Source organism: Artemia franciscana, chromosome 9 (genome assembly GCF_032884065.1).
Source record: "Artemia franciscana chromosome 9, ASM3288406v1, whole genome shotgun sequence".
In the NCBI taxonomy this organism is placed as follows: domain Eukaryota; kingdom Metazoa; phylum Arthropoda; class Branchiopoda; order Anostraca; family Artemiidae; genus Artemia; species Artemia franciscana.
Window position 1 is genome coordinate 6,144,141 of NC_088871.1, and position 21,212 is coordinate 6,165,352.

The following is a 21,212-nucleotide window of genomic DNA, read 5'->3' on the forward strand; positions in this document are numbered from 1 at the left end:
CTTAACTCCTGATTTAAAACAAAACCAGTTGCTAACCTCATTTCCTACCTTAACCGCAGCAGTATTATTCTCGTACATAGCGCAAATCACTTTAATGTATTTTTCTGGTATACCATATAACGATAAGACCTTTGTTAACGCTGTTCTATCAACAGAATCGAAAGCTTGCTCATAATCGATAAAACTAAGGACCAAAGGTGTTTGACAACGAAGGGACTTCTCAATTATTAACCTAAGAGTGAAAACATGGTCGACACATCCTCTACCTTTTCTAAAACCGCATTGTTCTTCCCTTAAAACTTTGTCTACAGCATGTCTCAGTCTAAAAAGTATCATATTACTCAGTAATTTGCTACCTACAGAGACCAGACTAATGCCTCGATAATTCCGACATTCACTCTTGTCACCTTTCTTATACAGTGGTTTAATTAAGGTTTTCCTAAAATCATTGGGTACTTCCCATTTTTCAAAAATCATGTTCATAATCTTCAGTAGCTTATTCCTAACCCCAGAGCCACCATATTTAAGGAACTCATTAATCATACTATCAGCACCTGGGGCCTTATTATTTTTTAATCCTTCTAGTACTGTCGCTAATTCTTCCTCACTAAACAAATCTTCCTTCACATCCAAGGTATCACAAACTTTTTCATTTTCATCTATATCTTTTCCTGCAACTGTATCTCGGTTTAGCACATTCTCAAAATGTTCCACCCATCTTTCTTTAACTTTTTCCTTATCACTAATTGTGGCCCCGTTTCTATCTTTAACTGGGACTAGTCCGGATCGGCTACTCCCTTTCAATTTATTAACATGCCAGTATAATATTTTACTATTATGCCGTCTAGCCGCATCTTCCAGATCCTCAGCAATTTTATCCATCGCCTCCATTTCACATCTCCTTAGTTCATATTTTAATGCTTTCTCCACTTTCTTTACATTCCTTTTGTTTTCATACGACCTATCGCTCAGATAATTCTTATACAAACCCCTTCTACTCTCTATTAAACCTAAAGCTTTTTCACTAATATTCCTAGTTGCTGTCTTAGCACTCTTCCCTAGGACACCATCAGCAACTTCACAAATTGTTTTTCTGAAATTATTCCATCCATCTTCCACATTGTCAAATTTTAAACCCTCAAGTTTAGTACTCAACTGTTCCTGGAATTTTTTTCTCAAATTTTCATCCTGAAATCTACCAACATCATAACTTTCCGGGAGGGAGTTACCCTTCCGAAATTTCAGCTTTAAATTAACCTTAGACACTACTAGATGGTGATCTTTACTTTTAACATCAATAACGGCACTCCTATACACCCTAGTATCTTGTATTGATCCTGCTAGTCTTCTGTTTACAATAACATAATCAATAAGGTTTGCTGTCTTACCATCACGTGAATACCATGTCAACTTATGGGCCATTTTGTGACCAAACACCGTATTGGTTATAACTAGGTTGTTATACCTACAAAATTGCAAAAGCCTATAGCCATTACTGTTTTCTTTTCCTACACCAAAATTACCTAGGCTAGGATACCATCTATCCCTATTTCTACCAACCTGGGCATTAAAATCTCCTAGCAAAAACACCATATTTCTACCTGGTACCCTGTCTATTTGCTCCTGTAACTGTAAGTAAAATTCATCTGAGTCACTAGTATCTCCATCAGTTGGTTCAATGGGGGCATGGACTTTATTTCTGCTGGTCTTGAGTTTAAAATGCCATGACTCTTTTACTTCTTTGTAAAAAACTTCTTTTTCAGAAAATTTTCTAAAAATTACTTTTTGTTCGTTTGTTTAGCAGCAGTAACTTTTTTTTCAAAATTTGATTTCTGATCGTTTTTTAAATAATGCCAGCAAATCTGGCTCCACTTAAACGGATAGATTTCCCCCCTACGGATATATCCTCTAGATAATTCAATCCTGGTGAATATTTCCCCCGGATAATTAAGCTTAACATCTCCACGGGTAAAATTGAGTCGGCAAAGTTAAAGCAAGACATATAAAAGAATTTTGTATAAGAATTCTAGAAAATTCCCAAGTGAAAAATTTCCCCTCAGAAGATCAACCCCCGGAAACGACCCTCCCCATGGACAGTTTTCCTTAATCTTTATTTAACTTAAATAGGCAGGACGGGTCAGCCATTTTTAAATGAACTACCGGTTCATTGTACCCTTCAGGGTCCAACTACAGATATAAAAGATTACCTAATTGAAGCCCGCTTGACGTTAGCGTGCCGGAATTAAATGACAGCGAAAGGAACGAGACAGTGATTTAAGGAACTGAAAACATTCCGGTAAATATTCCATTTCCCAAGCTCTAACGTGAAAAAAAAGATTTTTATTCATGAAACTGCTAATCAACATAAACAGAATGGACTTGTCACTAAATCAACATAGTAATAAAATACAGACCAACGGTGATCTTGATTAGTCAATCGTAGTTTAAAGAAGTTTACCTATAAGCATCATCACTCATCAGTGGCAAACCACAATTGCCACTGGGGATGTGGTCTCCAGTGTTCCAGTATCTACAACGATGAACACCGTTGCAACCAGTGGCAGTGTGGTAAGGAGGAGTAAAGCCGAAATCACAAATTGAACATGTTATTTGTCCGTATTGGCAAGTCGTGGAGTTTCTTTTAATGACATAGTCTAATGTTTTTTCAAACATTAGTTTAAAACCTTGAAACCTCTTGCTTAAGGACAGTGATTCAAGCATCTTTAGAACCTCTGACGCACGTATGTCAATCATCCCCAGAATTTCAACTGCAGTGCCAGACCTTTCCTCAGAATTTTTAGAGACCCACCCGTAAAAACAGTTCAAATATGAATCCCATCCTTCGAACTTCCTCTTTATCAAAGACGCACACACAATTTCGGAAAGCTGAAGAAAATCGTGGATATCAAAATCCACAATAAAATCAGGACCTTTTCTCCCTTTCACAATAATCATAGCAATCTCATTTATAGCTATTTTCCTTTGGGCTTTGCAATCGAAGGTTGTAAAAATGAACTCAAGTACTCTCAAATCGTTGTCTTTAGCAAATTTATCAAGCAAGTTTTCCGCCATCGCTTCCTTGATTCCTAGAAAATTGTATTTATCAATAACATAGTTAAAGGCCCCCAGGCTAATTGGGGGCATATCGGGGATTTTGCCGTCCTCTTGGAAGATTATTTCAGGGAGTATGCCGTCCTCATAGAAAAAAAAATCGAGGTAATAGCATAGACATCGACGTCATCGGCCACGACAATGTTAGTTCGCTTCTCGAGCATGTCATTATCAAACATTTTTCTAAATACGTCACTTGCTGCTGTTAAAAGGACCTTCTGGACCGGAACGTCTCCATTTTTGCATTGGATTGTAACAGTTGGACTATTTTCCAGCTTCAAATTATCCATAATTGCAGTAAGAGTTGACGTAAAGCTCATTGTTTTGAAATTGTACTCTGGGCTCCTGGAAGAAAAGCAAAAATTATGTCAGATCAAAGACAATTTTTATCCCCATTAATTTATGCCCCCCTGTTCCCTTGAACTTTAAATTCTTTCCCTTCTATTCCGTTCTCAATTTATAACTTGATGTCTACTTGAGTTCTCCAACAACCCCTGAAAGTTTTACGCGATCCCGCAAGCCGTTCCCGAAACGTTGCACAAGTTGTATTTTGGTGACTTGGATACAAATAGTATCTTTCTATACAGGTTTACTCCTACCCCAAGTCAAACTTTAAAGTCCACTAAGCCCTTCAAGACCCACTAAAAGTTTTAACTCAATCCGCCAAGCTCTCCCTGAGATATTGCAGATTTTGAAGATATGCTATTTTGAAGACCTGGGTACACATAATGTCACTGATTTACCTCTCATCCCTCCTTGGAAGTGATATGTAGAGAACCGTTCAAAACCGAATGGACAATCAGCAACACGTGTTCCCGTTTTTTTTTTTTTTTTTTTTTTTTTTTTTTTTTATCTAAAATCCTACTATAAAATAATTGGTATTTTTGCATAATTTAGAGTCATTGCCCTATAGGCTATGGGGTCATATTGACCACGGAGACATACTTTTAGATCTTTCAACTATTTTCAATCAAATGGTTCTCATATATAGATCCGATAAAATGGGTATTACGCGGATGCCAGATGGAAAAAAAAGGCTACGAAGGTCTTGTTACCTTTCAATCATTTTTGCCTTTCAAAAAAGGCATGAACTTATAATCCCCTCTTCCCAAGTTTCTACGAAAACGCCTTACATATAAAGTAGTCGAAGGGAAAATAATGCACAGGAGGTGCATTATAATTGACTGAGACAACGCTAATGCGCTGCGTTAACACCAAAATATGACTAAAGTGCTAGGTAAAAGGTCTACAAATAATAAAAGAAAAAAACAGCAGAGGCGAATATCAGATTTTGACACCCTTCTTATTAAAATTTGCACACTGTCCAATCAGGGCCCAAAAAAATTGGCCTAAAATATAAGCAACAGAATAAAGACAGCGACGGTTCTTGGTGACGTATAAGAAAGAAGGCAATTTTTCAAGTGAAAATTCAACATTCAAATCGGCATTTAAGTGATTAGATAAAAAACAAGAGCTAAGAGCTCATATGGCACTTGTGACGAGACTGGAAGAGACAAGAACTCATAAGGTATGAGCTCTAGCAAAATTCAAAAAATCAATAGATTGATTTAAAAGGAAAATCAGAGGCTTAATGGAAAATCAATCGGGATTTAAAATAAAAGCTCCGAGTCACGATGTCCTTCTAAATATCAAAATTCATTAAGATCCGATCACCCACTCGTAAGTTAAAAATACTTCATTTTTTCTAATTTTTCTTCTCCCTTCAGCCCTCCCCCCCCATATGGTCGAATTGGGGAAATCAACTTTATCAAGTCAATTTGTGCAGCTCCCTGACACACCTACCAATTTTCATCGTCCTAGCACGCCCAGAAGCACCAAACTCACCAAAGCAATGAACCCCACCCCCTAATTCCCCCAAAGAGAGCCAATCCAGTGCGGTTACGTCAATCACGTATCTGCGATATTTGCTTATTCTACCCCCAAGTTTCATCCCAATTTCTTCACTCTAAGCGTTTTCCAAGATTTCCGGTTTCCCCCTCCAACTCCCCTCTATGTCAACAGATCTGGTTGAGACTTGAAATAAAAGTTCTGAGACATGAGTTCCTTCTAAATATCAAACTTCATTAAGATCCGGTCAACCGTTCTTAAGTTAAAAATACATCAATTTTTCTAATTTTTCCAAATTAACACCCCCCAGCTCCCCCAAAGAGAACAGATCCGTTCCAATTATGCCAATCAAGTATCTATAACTTGTGCTTATTCTTCCCATCAAGTTTCATCCCGATCTCACCACTCTAAGCGTTTTCCAAGATTTCTGGTTTCCAATATTTTTTTCTCCCCTCCAGCACCCCTCCTAAGACATAAGATCCTTTTATACAAGTTTCATTAAGATCCGATCACCCATTCATAAGATAAATATACTTAAATTTTCACGTTTTCCTAGAATTACGGTTTCCCCCTCCAACTCCCCTTAATGTCACCGGATCTGGTCGGGATTGGACATAGAGCGGATCCGGTCCGGTTATGTCAGTCACGTATCGTGGACTTCTTTTTATTCTTTCAACCAAGTTTCATCCTGATCTCTCTGCTTTAAGTGTTTTCCAAGATTTCCGGTCCCCCCCCCAATGACGCTGGATCAGGTACGGATTTAAAATAAGAGATCTGAGTTACGAGGTTCTTCTAAATATGAAATTTCATTAAGGTTCGATCACTCCTTCGTAAGTTAAAAATACCTCATTTTTTCATTTTTTTCAGAATTAACCCCCCTCTCCAACTCTCCCAAATAGAGCGGATCCGTTCCGGTTATGTCAATCACGTATTTAGGACTTCTGCTTATTTTTCCCACCAAGTTTCATCCCGATCCCTCTACTCTAAGCGTTTTCCAAGATTTTAGGTTCCCCTCCCCAACTCCCCCCAATGTCGGATTCGGTCGGGATTTAAAATGAGAGTTCTGAGACACGATATCCTTCTAAAGATCAAATTTCATTAAGATCTAATCAAACGTCCTTAAGTTAAAAATACCTCATTTTTTCTAATTTTCCCGATTTAACCGTCCCCCCACTCCCCTCCCCAGATGGTCAAATCGGAGAAACGACAATTGCTAATTTAATCTGGTCTCGTTCCTGATACGCCTGCTAAATTTGCTCGTCCTAGCTTACCTGGAAGTGCCTAAACTAGCAAAACCGAGACCGACAGACCGACCGACAGAATTTGCGATCGCTATATGCCACTTGGTAGATACCAAGTGCCGTAAAAACAAGTTTTTTCTTAGCTGAAAGTAAGTTTTTTCCAACTGAAAGTAATTTTTTAGTACTTTAAAAAGCGTCTTATTGTTCTAATTAAACGGCCCTTGTGTTTCAGGAGTCATTCTTAAAGAATTGACAAAACTCAAGATTTAGGGTAAAAAGCAAGGTGTTGAGGAGGGGGCAATCCCCTTCATATACGTAATAGTTTTTGTTCATTTTAAGTGTTAATCTTGCTCCTTACTTTCAGTTGAAAAAACTTTTATTCATTTCATTTAATTTCTGATCGTTATTTATATAATGCCAGGATATCTGGCCCCACCTCCACGGAGAAACCCCTACCCACAGAAACATTCTCTAGACAAGTCAATCCCGGTAAAAACTTGCCCCGGACTACTCTTAACCACTCCATGCGTAAGATTGAGACGGAAAAGAGAAAGCAAGACATATAAAAATAATTTTGATTAAGAATTCTGGCAAATACCCCCAGTGCATAATTTCCTCTGACAAGCTCACTCCCTGGAAACTTCCCCCGAGGAAAACCCCCAGCAGAAAATTTGTCTCCCCCCTACCCGAAAATCTACGCAAAGATCCCAATAACAAATACTATGCGTAAACAATGATTAAATTTTACGACTTTAAGACCTATCCCTTGGGTCTATGGGGGGGGGTAGGGTCATGTTATACCCAAAGGTATAGTTATTCGGCCTCTCAACTATGGTGAACAAAATGAAAATCTCAAAATTTTGATCGGACGATTTTGGGAAAGAAGGACAGGGAGGGGGCTAAGTTGCCCTCCAATTTTTTGATCAATTAAAAAGTGCACTAGAACTTTTAATTTCCGTTCAAATGAGCCCTCTTCCGATATTCTAGGACCCCTGGGTCGGTAAGATCACTCCTGAAAAAAAAAACACGCATCCGTGATTTTTCTCCCTGCAAAAAAAGAAGAAAATACAAAATCACACATTTTGGCAGATTTTGAAACCTCTTCAGTAGAGTTCTCTGATACGCTGAATCTGATGATGTGATTTTCATTAAGATCAATTGACTTTAGGGGGTGTTTTCTCCTTTTTTTGAAACTCAGGGGGATTTGCTTAGGCTAGTAACTTTTGATGGGTATAACTAAACTTAATAAAATTTATATACTTGAAATTAGCATAAAAAATTGATTCTTTTGATATGTCTATTGGTATCAGAATTCTGTTTTTTAGAGTTTCAATTACTATTCAGCCGGGTCTATCCTTACTCGTTTTTTAAACGTTTTTCATTGCATTTTTTAATTTAGACATATTGGGAGTTTTGTTTCAATTCAGTGATACCGACACGGAGGTGGTAATCTGGTAGTTTACAAAAATAATAATTATTTGGTTGACCCCCCCCCCCCCGAGAAAAAATTCCTACAGAAGAGCCTCTAGAGGCCCCTTCTATTTTTGAACAAATTAGCTTTTTGGAAAACCAGGTATGAAACTACAAAAGAACGTAAGTAATAAGGGAGAATGAAAAATATAACGTGATACTGATATCTTCACTAACAACTGAAAATAAAGGCAATATTCAGCAAATTCTTGACAAACAAATAAAAAACATCAAAAGCACTTAAACCTATCTTCTTAAATCGAGTATGTGTAAGATTAATTAAAAAACATTTAAAATTGTGTTTGGTAAATATGTTTTTGATTCCATCTAACATCTAACATTTCAGAAACCAGTTTATGTACGGAAAGGGAAAACCACGTTTGTTAAATTTTAACCTAGAATACTATAGCTATTTCTTAAACGGATTTGGGGCTTACGTCCCCTGTGTCTAAAGGTGGCTGTATAGGTCGCTCTTGGTCGTCGATTTCATAGCCCATTTCGAAATCTCTACTTAAAACCCTGGTCTTCTTGGTTATGAATCAAATCATAAGAGTTTATAATAACAATAGTTTTGATTTTTTGCTCACTGTACAAAACTCTAAAATGTAAAAAAAAGTAAGTAAGTAGTAAATAAGTAAGACGGCACTAGACCTTCAAGGTCCAAACCCGGCGGTGCTGATCTTAGTTTCGTAGCCCCTCAGCCAGGAAAACTCTAGCCGCAGTAAAACAAAACAAGAAACGAAAATACGATCAAACTAAATTGCAAAAATCGTAACAAAACAAACAAACAAAATATAAAAAAAATAACAATAGCAAAGTTAGTGGTTATCCGATTACCTTGATATGACTCCAATATAAAAAAAAAGACTGTGATAAAGTTATGGAACAGACCTCAGTAGCTTTTAATTTGGCAATAATTTCCCTATTAAGGTAACTCTGAGGCAGGGACAGATACAGAAATTATGGTTTGTGGAAAGTGAGTACCAACGGAATTGGGATCCCCCAACAGTATTTTTCGCTCTTTCACTTCATTAATGCAGCTTTTACCTTCAAGGGAGGATACATGTCTTTTTCCTCCCCCCCCCCGGATCCACCCCTACATCTAGGTGACAGACAAAAATTCAGAGTAGTGAAAATAAGTCCAGCGGATCAGAAAAAAAAAACATAAACAAAAGTCTTCAATTGAAAAAATTAGCCTGGTAACGAAACAATGAAAACAATTTAATATTTTCATTAAGTTTACAACTGTTTTAGCGTTGCCGATTTTCAGTTTTCTTTAAATATCATGAAAATTATATGACGTCATTGCATTAGTAGTTGTTGTTTGTATTTTTCTTTTCCTTGTATCTCTGGCCATGGAGCCTTTCGAGGGGAATTAAGTGTATTGTAATTCAATTTTAAATTGTATTTTGTATTGTCTTATATTTAATAATAAACTTCTCTCTTTCTCTCTCTCTCTCTTTCTCTCTCTCCCTCTTTCTCTTTCTCTCTCTCCCTCTTTCTCTTTCTTTCTTTCTCTCTCTCTCTCTCTCTCTCTCTCTCTCTCTCTCTCTCTCTCTCTCTCTCTCTCTCTCTCTCTTTCTCTCTCTCTCAGTCTCTCATTACAAGTGTAATCTCTCAAGACTATCTGTATCAAACAGTTAGAGGTTAAACAGTTACAGTTAGAACAGTAACCGAAACTGTAAAAAGCGACATTTTGATGCAAATAGATATATCAAAAGAATTGGATTTTTATGCTTATTTTAAATATATAAGTTTCATCAAACTTAGTTATACCTATCAAAAGTTACAAGACAGAGAAAATTTGTGTTATTTTCAAAAACAGGAGGAAACACTCCCTGATAGTTATAGAATCTTAATGAAAATCATCCCATCAGATTTAGCGTATCAGAAAACCCTACTGTTGGAGTTTCAAGCTCCTATCTGCAGAAATGTGGAATTTTGTATTTTTTGCCGAAAGACAGATCACGGATGCGTGTTTATTTGTTGTTTTTTCCCCAGGGGTGATCGTATTGACCCAGTGGTCCTAGAATGTCGCGAGAGGGGTTATTCTAACGAAAATTAAAAGTTATATTGCCCTCTTTAAACGACCAAAAAATTGCAGGGCAACTAAGGCCCCTCCCACGCTCTTTTTTTCCAAAGTCACCGGACCAAAATTTTGAGATAGCCATTTTTTTAGCATAGTCAAAAAATCTAATAACTATGTCTTTGAGAACGACTTAATCCCCCACAGTCAACGGGGAAGGGCTGCAAGTTATGAACTTTGCCCATTGTTTACGTAGAGTAATGGTTATTGGGAAGTATACAGACGTTTTCAGGGGGATTTTACTTGTGGGGGGAGGATATGGTTACGAGGGAGGATCTTTCCATGGGGGAATTTATCATGGAAAAAGAAAATTTCCATGAAGGTGGCGCTGGATTTTTTAGCATTATTAAAAAAAAAAACAATGGGAAAATAAATATAAAAAAACAAGTTTTTTCAACTGATAGTAAGGAGCAATATTAAAACTTCAAACGAAAAGAAATTATTACGTATACGAGGGTTCTTCCCCTCCTCAGTACCTCGCTCTTTACGCTTAAGTATTTTTAGTAATTTCCAAAGAGCTATTTGTTCCAATTAAACGGCCTTTGTGATTTAGGGGCCATTCTTAAAGAATTGGAACAAAATTCGAACTTTAGCGTAAAGAGGGAGGTATTGACGAGGAGGCGAACCCACTCACACACATAAATAAAAATATATGAATATAGAAGTTCTTTGCGTGAGTTAATTTGTAAAGTACGTATATTTATTGCTCATAAAAACGTTCGTAAATAAATTAAAAGTTTTAGTGGCCTATTAAGGAACCAAATAATTGGAGGGCAGCCAGGCCCCCTTCCCATTCTCTTTTTTCTCAAATCGTCCGACCAAAATTTTGAGAAAGCCATTTACCCAAAAAATGAAATTAATATGCAAATTGCGTTTTAATTATTCATGTACGGTGAGCAAAGATCAAAACCTGCATTAATTCAAAAACGTACAGAAATTAAATACAAAAAAAAAAACAATTTTTTTTAACTGAAAATAAGGAGCGACGTTAAAACTTAACACGAACAGAAATTATTCCGTATTTGAAAAGAGGTGTCCCCTCCTCAACAACCGCTCTTTAGGCTAAAGTTTGACGTGAGACCTTAATGGTGCCCGTCCACCTCTTCTTGAAAGTTTAAGCGACATAGCATGTCTCTAATAGGTCATACAATCGTTTTTTTTTTTACGCGATAAATTTAACACAACAAATTCCTCCAAAACTCTGAATTGGTTGCTTGTGCCCAGTTGGAATTTATTGCTAGGGCTCCCGTTGGAATTGACTGCTAGGGCCTCGCTGGAAAAGCTTGCTAGGGCCTGGCATCGTGAAGATTCCCCCACTGGCAGGCCTCAAAGTTATTCTCCTGGCCGTTTTATGTCTTTTATATAAATTGCATAACAACCAAAGAGATCTTGAAGAGAAAGTTTTCATAAGTAAACGAAATATCCTGTATCATACAATAATCAGCTTTACTATACCACTCCATAAGAAATATTTGTGACATAGTATTGCGTGTGACCCAGGTGTGCATAATAACGACTTATGGGGTTATTAGCTCCATTTATATACTCCCTATCTGTGTGTTTGGATTTGGTTATAGGACATTATTAACATTTATAGAGAATCTTGACCACAATTCGAAAAGCTAATGGAAGGCTAGTTTAACATTAAGAAAAAATAATCATTCACTAGCAAAATACTAGCTATTTTCAATATCTACAGCATAAGTAATACGCCTCTCAATCAGCAATGTATTCAATTAAAGCGGAAAGCACCACAACGAAGTCCAAGAAATGCTAAATCACCCAAAAATGTTATTGTTTCAGCACAGTATAAATGTTGAAAATTTTTGAGGAGCATAAATGATTGAGCACATTTTTAACGTTTGCCTACCTGGTTTACTCGTCATTCCTAGTTGATATGACGCATCATTTAACTTAACTTTACCTGACCTAGATTATTTTGGTTAGGTGTAGGTTCCACCATGATTGGTATAGTCTCCTAACCTAACCTACTACAAGTTAAATGAACGAAATCAGTTTCACGAGGACAAAAATAAATCTACAGATTTAACAAAGAGAAAAAACAATATACATCAAGTTTCAAGAAAAAAATCAGCACACAACAAGTTCCACGAACAAAAATCAGCTTGCAACAAGTTCAATAAACTAAGTATCAGTTTCACGAGGATAAAATCAAATTAAAAGTATCGTGAAGAGAAAAATCAACATGCAACAAGTTTCACGAGCAGAATCAGCAAATACCAAGATTCATTAACAAAACTAGTTTTACGAGGAGAAGAGATCATCGTAAAAAGAAAACATCAACATTCAACAAGTTTCAGAAGCAAAAAATCAGAACGCAGCAAGTTCCATGAATAAAAATCAGCATACAAAAAGTTTCATGAACAAAATCAGTTTCACGAGGAGAAAACTTAATGTACGAGTTTCACCAGGAGTAAAAACAATATGTAACAAGTATTGCGAACAGAAATCAGCACGCAACAAGCTCCATCAACAACATTAAGAAGCAACAAGTTCGATAAATAAAATCAGTTTCATACGGAGAAAAATCAATATGTAATAAGTTTCACGAACAAATATCAGAATGAAACAAGTTACACGAGCAAATATCATCACGTGACAAGTTCCATGAACACAATCAGTTTCACGAGGAGAAAAATCGATGTACCAGTTTCACGAAGAGAAAAATCAATATGCAATCAATTTTGTGAGCAAAATCAGCACGGAACAACTTCCACGAACAAATATCAGCACACAACAGGTTCCATGAACAAAATCAGTTTGACGAAGAGAAAAATCAGTGTTTTTGACAATATCAGGAAATATGTTAATAATGCCATACAATATTTGGTAATGCCAGGTAATACTTTGATGGTAACAGACAAGATTTTGCTAGTCATTCTAGATTTTGATAATTACTTGCAAGATTTAGGTAATTCCTTGAAGGATTCTCATAATATCTCACAAGACTTTAATAATACAAGACAAGATTTTCTAATATAAGCAATACTTTGATAGTATCGTTTAAAATTTTGATAATATTTGATAAGATTTTTTTATCTTGATAGTTGCAGACACGATTCTAATAGCCTATGTTAAGTTTCGTTAATATGTAACATGACTTTGCTTGCATCATATTAGATTTTGGTAATAGCAATCACGTTTTGATTGTTGGTGAAGATATTTCGTTAATAGCTTGCAAGAATATGATAATACCATATAAGGTTTTGCTAGTAACTTCAATGATTCTAATAGTACTATGTTTGCTTTGATATACCATAGAGTATTTTTTCTAATATCAGTCGAGATTTTGATAATCGGAAGTGTGGAATCCAAGGGCTGGGTAGAATGAGTGGAACTGGAACTGGAATGGTTATCGGAACTGATGGGACCTGAACTGGAATCGGTTGAACTTTGGAATAGGGGCAGAAGAGGGGGAACCTGAACTGATGCAACCGAGCTAGATTTTGAGCTGCGACTGGCGTGGGCATTGTAAGAACTCGAATCGGTTGATCCGCTGCGGAAGTCATTAAATTCAGATGTTAAACCGTTGTAACCAGGAGTCAAAAGTGGGGTTAGAATAAGATGTTGTACCGTTGTAACCAGGAATCAAAAGTGGGGGAAGCTGAAGTAGTTATTACTTTATTATAAGAAGTCTAAAAATGTCTTAGGAATGATGAGGGGTGCCAGAGGGCCGGTTATAGTGTGATACGGTGAACTCAATTGCTTGGACTAACACCTTTTACAGCTTAAAGATAAGGTGGTAACGTGGAAGTGGTAAAGGAACTTTTGGCGGTGGGGGGGGGGACTGAAATCTAACACCCAGTCAAAGAAATGAGGCATTATCATGAATAACTTTCAGAAATAACTCTGAGTATGGTTTAAGTTTATCTCTAATGACACCCCCCCCTCTGCATTTGCTTGCTAAGGTGAGCTAGCCACATATTGTCACAGTAACGTGAATATGCAGACCCTTTCCTAAACAGCTCTTGATATGGTTGAACTTTTTTCTAGTAACAGGCATCCTCTCTGAAATTGGTTGCTAGGAGATGCTTCTGCCGCATATGGTCACGGTGGCGAGAAGATTCATAGTCTGGGATAAAAGAAACGTGGTATTTTCATTAGGATATCTCAGAAATGGCTCTTAATAAGGATTCTATTTATCCCTAATAACAAGCCCCCGCCTCTAGAATTGGTTGCTAGGGGATAGACCAGCCACGTATTGGCATAGTCAGTTAAAATATGCATAGACTTGGCTCAAAGAAACGTGGCATTTTCATTAAACTTTCAGAAATAACTGAATGCAAAAATGTGTTTTTTTATCTTGCTGTTGCGTCTAATGGAGCAATAGAAACGACACATTTTCATTAATACCTCTCAGAAATACCTCTTAACACAGCTTAAATTTACCTCTAATATCAACCCTCCACCCCACCCTCCCTTGAATTGGTTTTTAGAACTCCCACCTTTCTTTAATTCACGCGCTTATATTTTACCTTACATACGGTTTTCCATATTTTGTTTTTCCATTGTTGAGTTTTAACTGCTTTTCCCGTCATTTCTTGATTTTATAACATTTTTTATTAATAAAAGTGGTATGAACAGTAAAATACCTTCATTATTTAGATTTCTTGTTCCAGGACGCATCTTCAATATATTTCAGTAAAGCAATTTCAGCATCTTTTGACCTATGTACATAGCTATACTCGTTCAAGATTGCCTCTAATATTAGTGCTAAATTTTTAGCAAACGATTTTTCCCATGTATGTCAATTATTGCAGCTATATCGGAACATGCAAGCAATTTAATTGTTCTAGAAGGCGGGCAGGGATTTTTCCGTGCGTGCTGTAGGTTATTATGCAGAAGGTATTCCTCCAAGCTCCATTCCCTTTCGAATGGTAATGCAGACAAAAAACTTAGATTATATAGGTTCCCTGAAAAAAAAATGCATTGAAAGAAAATGAAATCTAATAAAAACGCAGAGAAAGAAAAAACTCCTTGAAAGAAAATGAAAACCTGACAAAAATAAAGACCCAAGTGTGTACCTTAATTAAGTAAAACCCTACATGTGCCTCAATCACGTAACACCCTGTGATTTCACCACCATTAGGTAAACCTTACGCGTGCACCATCATTACGCCATCCTCAATAAATCTAGCAAGTCACGTCAGATTACGTTATCTATATATATAAAAATAAGTTGTGTGTTTGTCCGTTGACTGACGTCATGTTTGTGTGTTGACTGATGTCATGTTTGTCAACTGACGGTATTATACGTCTTTGTAGAGGCTTAACGGCCTGCCATCAAATTTTCGAAAATATTATTATTATTATTATTATTATTATTATTATTATTATTATTATTATTATAAGGATTGGGCATTATGCCGTCATGAAGTTGTTTGTCAACTGACGGTATTATACGTCTTTGTAGAGGCTTAACGGCCTGCCATCAAATTTTCGAAAATATTATTATTATTATTATTATTATTATTATTATTATTATTATTATTATTATAAGGATTGAGCATTATGCCGTCATGAAGTTGTTTGTCAACTGACGTCATGTTTGTCGACTGACGAAATTACAGACCGGGACACCGGGACACAAATGACGACCGGGACACTCAAAGAGAAATTACAGACTGGGATACCGGGACACAAATAACGACCGGGACACAGGGAATATAAATGACGACCGAGACACAGGGACACAACTACAACTGGGACGCCGGGGGCACAAGGGGGATATATAAATGACGACCGGACACAGGGAATGTTTGATTAGCAATCACCATCAACAAAGCATCAATATCAAAGCTCAATCACAATCATCATTATAATAATGAGGTATAGATCTGAATACGGATCGTTTTTCCCATGGACAGTTATATGTTGTATGTTCAAGAGTCGGTAAACCTGACAATCTATTTATATGCACTGACAATGGGACAGCGAAGAATGTTGTATATTCGCAAGTTTTACAAACATTTATATCTCTATCTATATTCACAGGTGGGACACGGGGACACAAATACAATGGCGCGTAACTAATATAGCGCGAATAAAGCTAAAAAAAGAAAAAACCTAAAAAGAAAAAAAACTTTAAAAAAGGAAAAAAACAAAAAGGTAAAAAACTAATAAGAAAAAAACACCCGGACACAAATGACAACCGGGACACAGGGAATATAAATGACGACCGGGACACAGGGACAAAACTACAACGGGGACGCGGGAGGGCACAGGGGGATATATAAATGACGACGGGGACACGGGGAATGTTAGATTAGCAATCACCATCAACAAAGCTCAAGGCTATCATTAGAATAATGAGGTATACATCTGAATACGGATTGTTTTCCCATGGACAATTGTATATTGCAAGTTCAAGAGTCGGTAAACCTGTCAATCCATTTATATGCACAGACAATGGGACAGCGATGAATGTTGTATATTCGCAAGTTTTACGTAGTTAAAAACATACATATATCTATCTATATTCACAAGTGGGACACAGGGACACAACTACAATGTTGCGTAACTAATATGGCACGTAACGACTTACGCGCGGGGGGGGGGGGGCTAGGGGGGTGCCCAATAAATCTATCAATTCATACAAGATTGCGTCACACCTCACTTTAGCACCGTCACTACGCAACACCCATGTATGTGTCCTTCTCAGCTACAACCGGGGATCCCCCACTTGACTAGCGGACTCTATCAAGTTCCATTGCATAATAAGCACCGGCATCTCTTAGAAAACATTCCCTATTACCTAAAATGCACCTCTATCTCTTAGTAAACACCCCCTATTATGTAACAACCAAAGAAATTCTGATTTGGCGGGGAATCCTTAGAAAACCTTCCTATGTGTTTCTAAAACCTTCCTATAGCTGCCTTTACAAAGCTTCCTATAGCTGCCTTTAGAAAGATTCCTATGGCTGCCTTTAAAAAGCTTCCTATGCCACATAACGCACAGGTGTACTATGCCGGTACAGGTGCGCCATAGTATCTCATTAGACTCAAGTGAATCTAATAATGTCTCTAGTGACTAGTATCTTTGGGTTTACCCCCTGTTTGTGTTCCCCGAGTCTTTACACTGTCACTACTAATAAAGTGCAGAGTTAAAAGCTTAGCTCAAATGTGCAAAAAACAAACGCAAATACCTTACCCTATCATCGACATCTAACATTAACCCGAAAAGTATTTTCCTTCTTCCTCTACCCATTAAATGAACAAAAAATTTCAATTAAAACTGAAAAGGAACATTAAGACCTAACACAATTTATTTTAACTCCAGTTCGTTTTTGCTTTATTTATTTTTTCATAGTAATTTCTGAGTGCTTTGAGGTTTAATTGCTATTGGACTTTATTTCTGCTGGTCTTGAACTTAAAATGCTATGACTCTTTTACTTCACAGGTAATTTCACAGGTAAAATTGTGTCGGCAAAGAGAAAGCAAGACATATAAAAAGAATTTCGTATAAAAATTCTAACAAATTCCCAAGTGAAAAATTTCCCCTCAGAAGTTCAACCCCCGGAAACTTCCCTCCCCGTGGAAAGTATTCCTTAATCTTTAATTAAGTAAAATGGGCAGAACAGGTCAGCCATTTTAAAGGGGGGGTGACGAACAACCGGTTATTTGTACCCATCAGAGTCCAACTATAGATATAGAAGATTAATCTTATTGAAATCTGCTTGATGTAAGCGTGCCAAAATTTAATAACAGAGAAAGGGAGGAGACAGTAATTTAAGGAACTGAAAACATTCCGGCAAATCTCATATTTCCCAAGCTGTAACGTAGAAAAAGGATTTTTATTCATGTAACTGCTAATCAACATAAACAGAATGAACTTGTCACTGAATGAACTTTGCAACAAAATGCAGACAAACGATGACCTTGATAAGTCAATCGTAATTTAAAGAAGTATAGATATAAGCATCATTGCAAAAACTTTTACCACAGTGGCCACTGTGGGTTTGAATCCTATTTTGCCAGTATGGACAACGATGAATACCGTTACAACCAATCGCACTGTGGTAAGGAGGAGTAGAGCCGAAACCACAAACTGAACACGTTGGTTGTCCGTATTGGCAAGTGACTATAATCCCAGTCTTGGCGATTTTAATGACATAGTCTAAGGTTTTTTCAAACATTAGTTTAAAACCTTGAAACCTCTTGCTTAAAGACAGTGACTCAAGCATCTTTAAAACCTCTGAAGTAGAAAATTTACGTATGTCAATCATCCCCAGAATTTCTACTGCAGTGCCAGACCTGTCCTCAGAATTTTTAGAGACCCACCCGTAAAAACAGTTCAAAAATGAATCCCACCTTTCGAACTTCCTTTTTATCAAAGACGCACACACAATTTTAGAAAACTGAAGAAAATCGTTGATATCAAAATCTACAATAAAATCAGGACCTTTCCTCCCTTTCACAATAAATATAGCAATCTCATTCATAGCTATTTTCTTTTGGGGATTGCAATCATAGGTTGTAAAAATGAGCTCAAGTACTTTCAAGTCGTTTTCTTTAGCAAATTTATCAAGCAAGCGTTCCGCCATCGTTTCCTTGATTCCAAGAAAATTGTATTTATCAACAAGATAACTAAAGGTCTCCAGGGTAATTACACTCATATCAGGGATTCTGCCTTCTTCATAGCAACCAATAATAGCTTTCATAGCATTGACATCGACGTCATCGGCCACGACGATGTTTGTTCGCTTTTCGAGCATGTCGTGATCAAACATTTTACTAAATACATCACTCGTTGCTGTTAAAAGGATCTTCTGGGCCGTAATGTTTCCATTTTTGCATTGGATCATAATAACCTGGGTATTTTCCAACTTCAAATTATCCAAAATTGCAGTAAGAGTTGACGTAAAGCTCATTGTTTTGAAATTGTACTCTGGGCTCGTGAGCGGCTGGATGTCTAGAAAAGCAGCAAGCGTTCTAATTCAACAATTTCTACTAAAGTTCAAATTTAAGGTTTTCTGTTTTAAGGTTTTCGAATTGCTTTAATCCATTGTCAAAATATACTGAAATATTTGTGCAATCACCAGTTTTTTACATTTTAAGCAATTTAATAAAATTTAAGAAGAGCCTCAATTTTTTTAGCTCGTGTAACGGTAATGACGTGTAACGGTGTAACGGTAAAGATACTGTACGGACAGACGGACGGACACTACATTTTTATATAAGGCTTCGTATAAGCACAGACAATGGACAGCGAAGAATGTGGTATATTCGCAAGTTTTACGTAGTTAAAAACATATGTACATATATATATATATATATATATATATATATATATATATATATATATATATATATATATATATATATATATATATATATATACTAGCTGTTGGGGTGGCGCTTCGCACCACCCCAACACCTAGTTGGTGAGGCGCTTCGCGCCCCCCCAAGCCCCCCCGCGCGCGTAAGTCGTTACGCGCCATATTAGTTACGCGCCATTGTAGTTGTGTCCCTGTGTCCCACCTGTGAATATAGATAGATTTATATATGTGTTTCAAACTACGTAAAAATTGCGAATATACAACATTCTTGGCTTTCCCATTGTCTGTCCATATACAAAGCCGTATGTACTAATAATGACGTCATATGCAAACGCTCTTTTTACAAACAAACAAACATGCATACACACAACTCGTTTTTATAAAGATAGATAGATAGATAGATACAATACAAATTAACTACGTAAAACTTGTGAATATACAACAGTCTTCGCTGTCCCATTGTCTGTGCGTATAAATAGATTGTCAGGTTTACCGACCCTCAAAGATGCAACATACAATTGTACATTGGTAAAGCAATCTGTATTAAGATCTATACCGCATTTTTCTAGTGATTGCCCTTGAGCTTTGTTGATGGTGGTTGCAAATGCTAATCGAATTGGGAATTGCAATCTTTTAAATTGAAAAAGCAGATCCGTTGGAATCATGGGAATGCGAGGAATAAGAACAGCCTCACCCTCATAAGGCCCTGTCAAGATTGTGGCATCTATTAGGTTTTCCATTGTTTTTTTTTTTACGGCAAGTCGCGTGCCATTGCAAAGCTTTGGTGGGTTGATATTTCTTAAAAGTATTATTGGTACGCCTATTTTTAGTTGTAGCAGGTGTGGTGGACACCCTGAAGGATCTATGGAATTTAAAAATTCAGATGGATAATTAACCGCTTCATTTGGTTCCGAAATACAAATTAACTGCGTAAAACTTGCGAATATACAACATTCTTCGCTGTCCAATTCTCGCTGCATATAAATAGATTGTCAGGTTTACCGACCCTCGAACATGCAACGTACAATTGTCCATGGGAAAAACAATCAGTATTAAGATCAATACCACATTTTTCTAATGATTGACCTTGAGCTTTGTTAATGGTGATTGCAAATGCTAATCGAATTGGGAATTGCAATCTTTTAAATTGAAAAGGCAGATCTGTTGGAATCATGGGAATGCGAGGAATAAGAACAGCCTCACCCTCAAAAGGCCCTGTCAGGATTGTGGCCTCTATTAGGTTTTCCATTGTTTTTTTTACGGCAAGTCGAGTGCCATTGCAAAGCTTTGGTGGGTTTATATTTCTTAAAAGTATTATTGGTACGCCTATTTTTAGTTGTAGCACATGTGGTGGAAACCCTGAAAGATCTATGGAATTTAAAAATTCAGATGGATAATTAACCGCTTCATTTGGTTCCAAAACTGTGTCGACTGACTTGTAAAGGACTGCCTGGTCTTGAATCTTGGTCAAAACAATATTGTTGATTTCGTGGACGTCTATATTTTTGGGTGCGAGAATCGCTCTTTCACTTAGCCATTTATTATTTTTATAATTTTTTAGAATATTTGGAAATACTTTTTCAATCAATTCATTTTTGGACGTCACTAAATTACAGAAATCAGCAGGTAGTTGTATACGTCCTGAAATTGAGTCTACTGGGAGCTTTCCGTTTCCCATTGCCAGCAATTGATCTGAAAATGTTTGACCAGAGTCATCGTTTTGCAATCGGACACGCATATTTGTAGTTAATTTTAATGTTTTTACGTGTGCCCATAAATTAGAATTTTTCAGGCAAGCATTCATTTCGTCTGCAGGAGTTGATCTAGGTATTATAGGTCATGTTTGCCTGAAATCTCACGCAAGCAATATTAAGGTGCTGCCAAAGGGTTTCGACTTCCCTCGCAAATCTTTCAAGCATTGATCCAGAGCCTCGAGCGATTTTTTGTGTGCCATTGTGCACTCATCCCAAATAATAAGTTTGCATTGCTGCAATACTTTACCCATCCCAGATGATTTGGAAATATTGCACGTGGGAGTTTCTGTAGAATGCAAGTTCAGAGGCAATTTCAAAGCGGAATGAGCAGTTCTTCCACCAGGCAGCAATGTTGCGGCTATTCCGGACGACGCAATTGCCAACGCTATATCATTTCTAGATC

At 37.0% G+C, this 21,212-nt stretch overlaps 2 protein-coding genes across 2 annotated transcripts in view; both read right to left on the reverse strand.

Annotated features, from left to right (window-relative positions):
• The window catches only part of LOC136030933 (uncharacterized), a 243,472-nt gene that overhangs the window by 183,880 nt on the left and 38,380 nt on the right, over positions 1–21,212 (reverse strand). The gene's annotated exons all lie outside the window — the stretch shown is intronic.
• On the reverse strand, positions 17,363–18,666 carry LOC136031573 (uncharacterized). Its single transcript, XM_065711243.1, has one exon. The coding sequence runs from the start codon at positions 18,645–18,647 to the stop codon at positions 17,664–17,666; it is 984 nt and encodes a 327-aa protein (XP_065567315.1). The 5' UTR covers positions 18,648–18,666; the 3' UTR covers positions 17,363–17,663.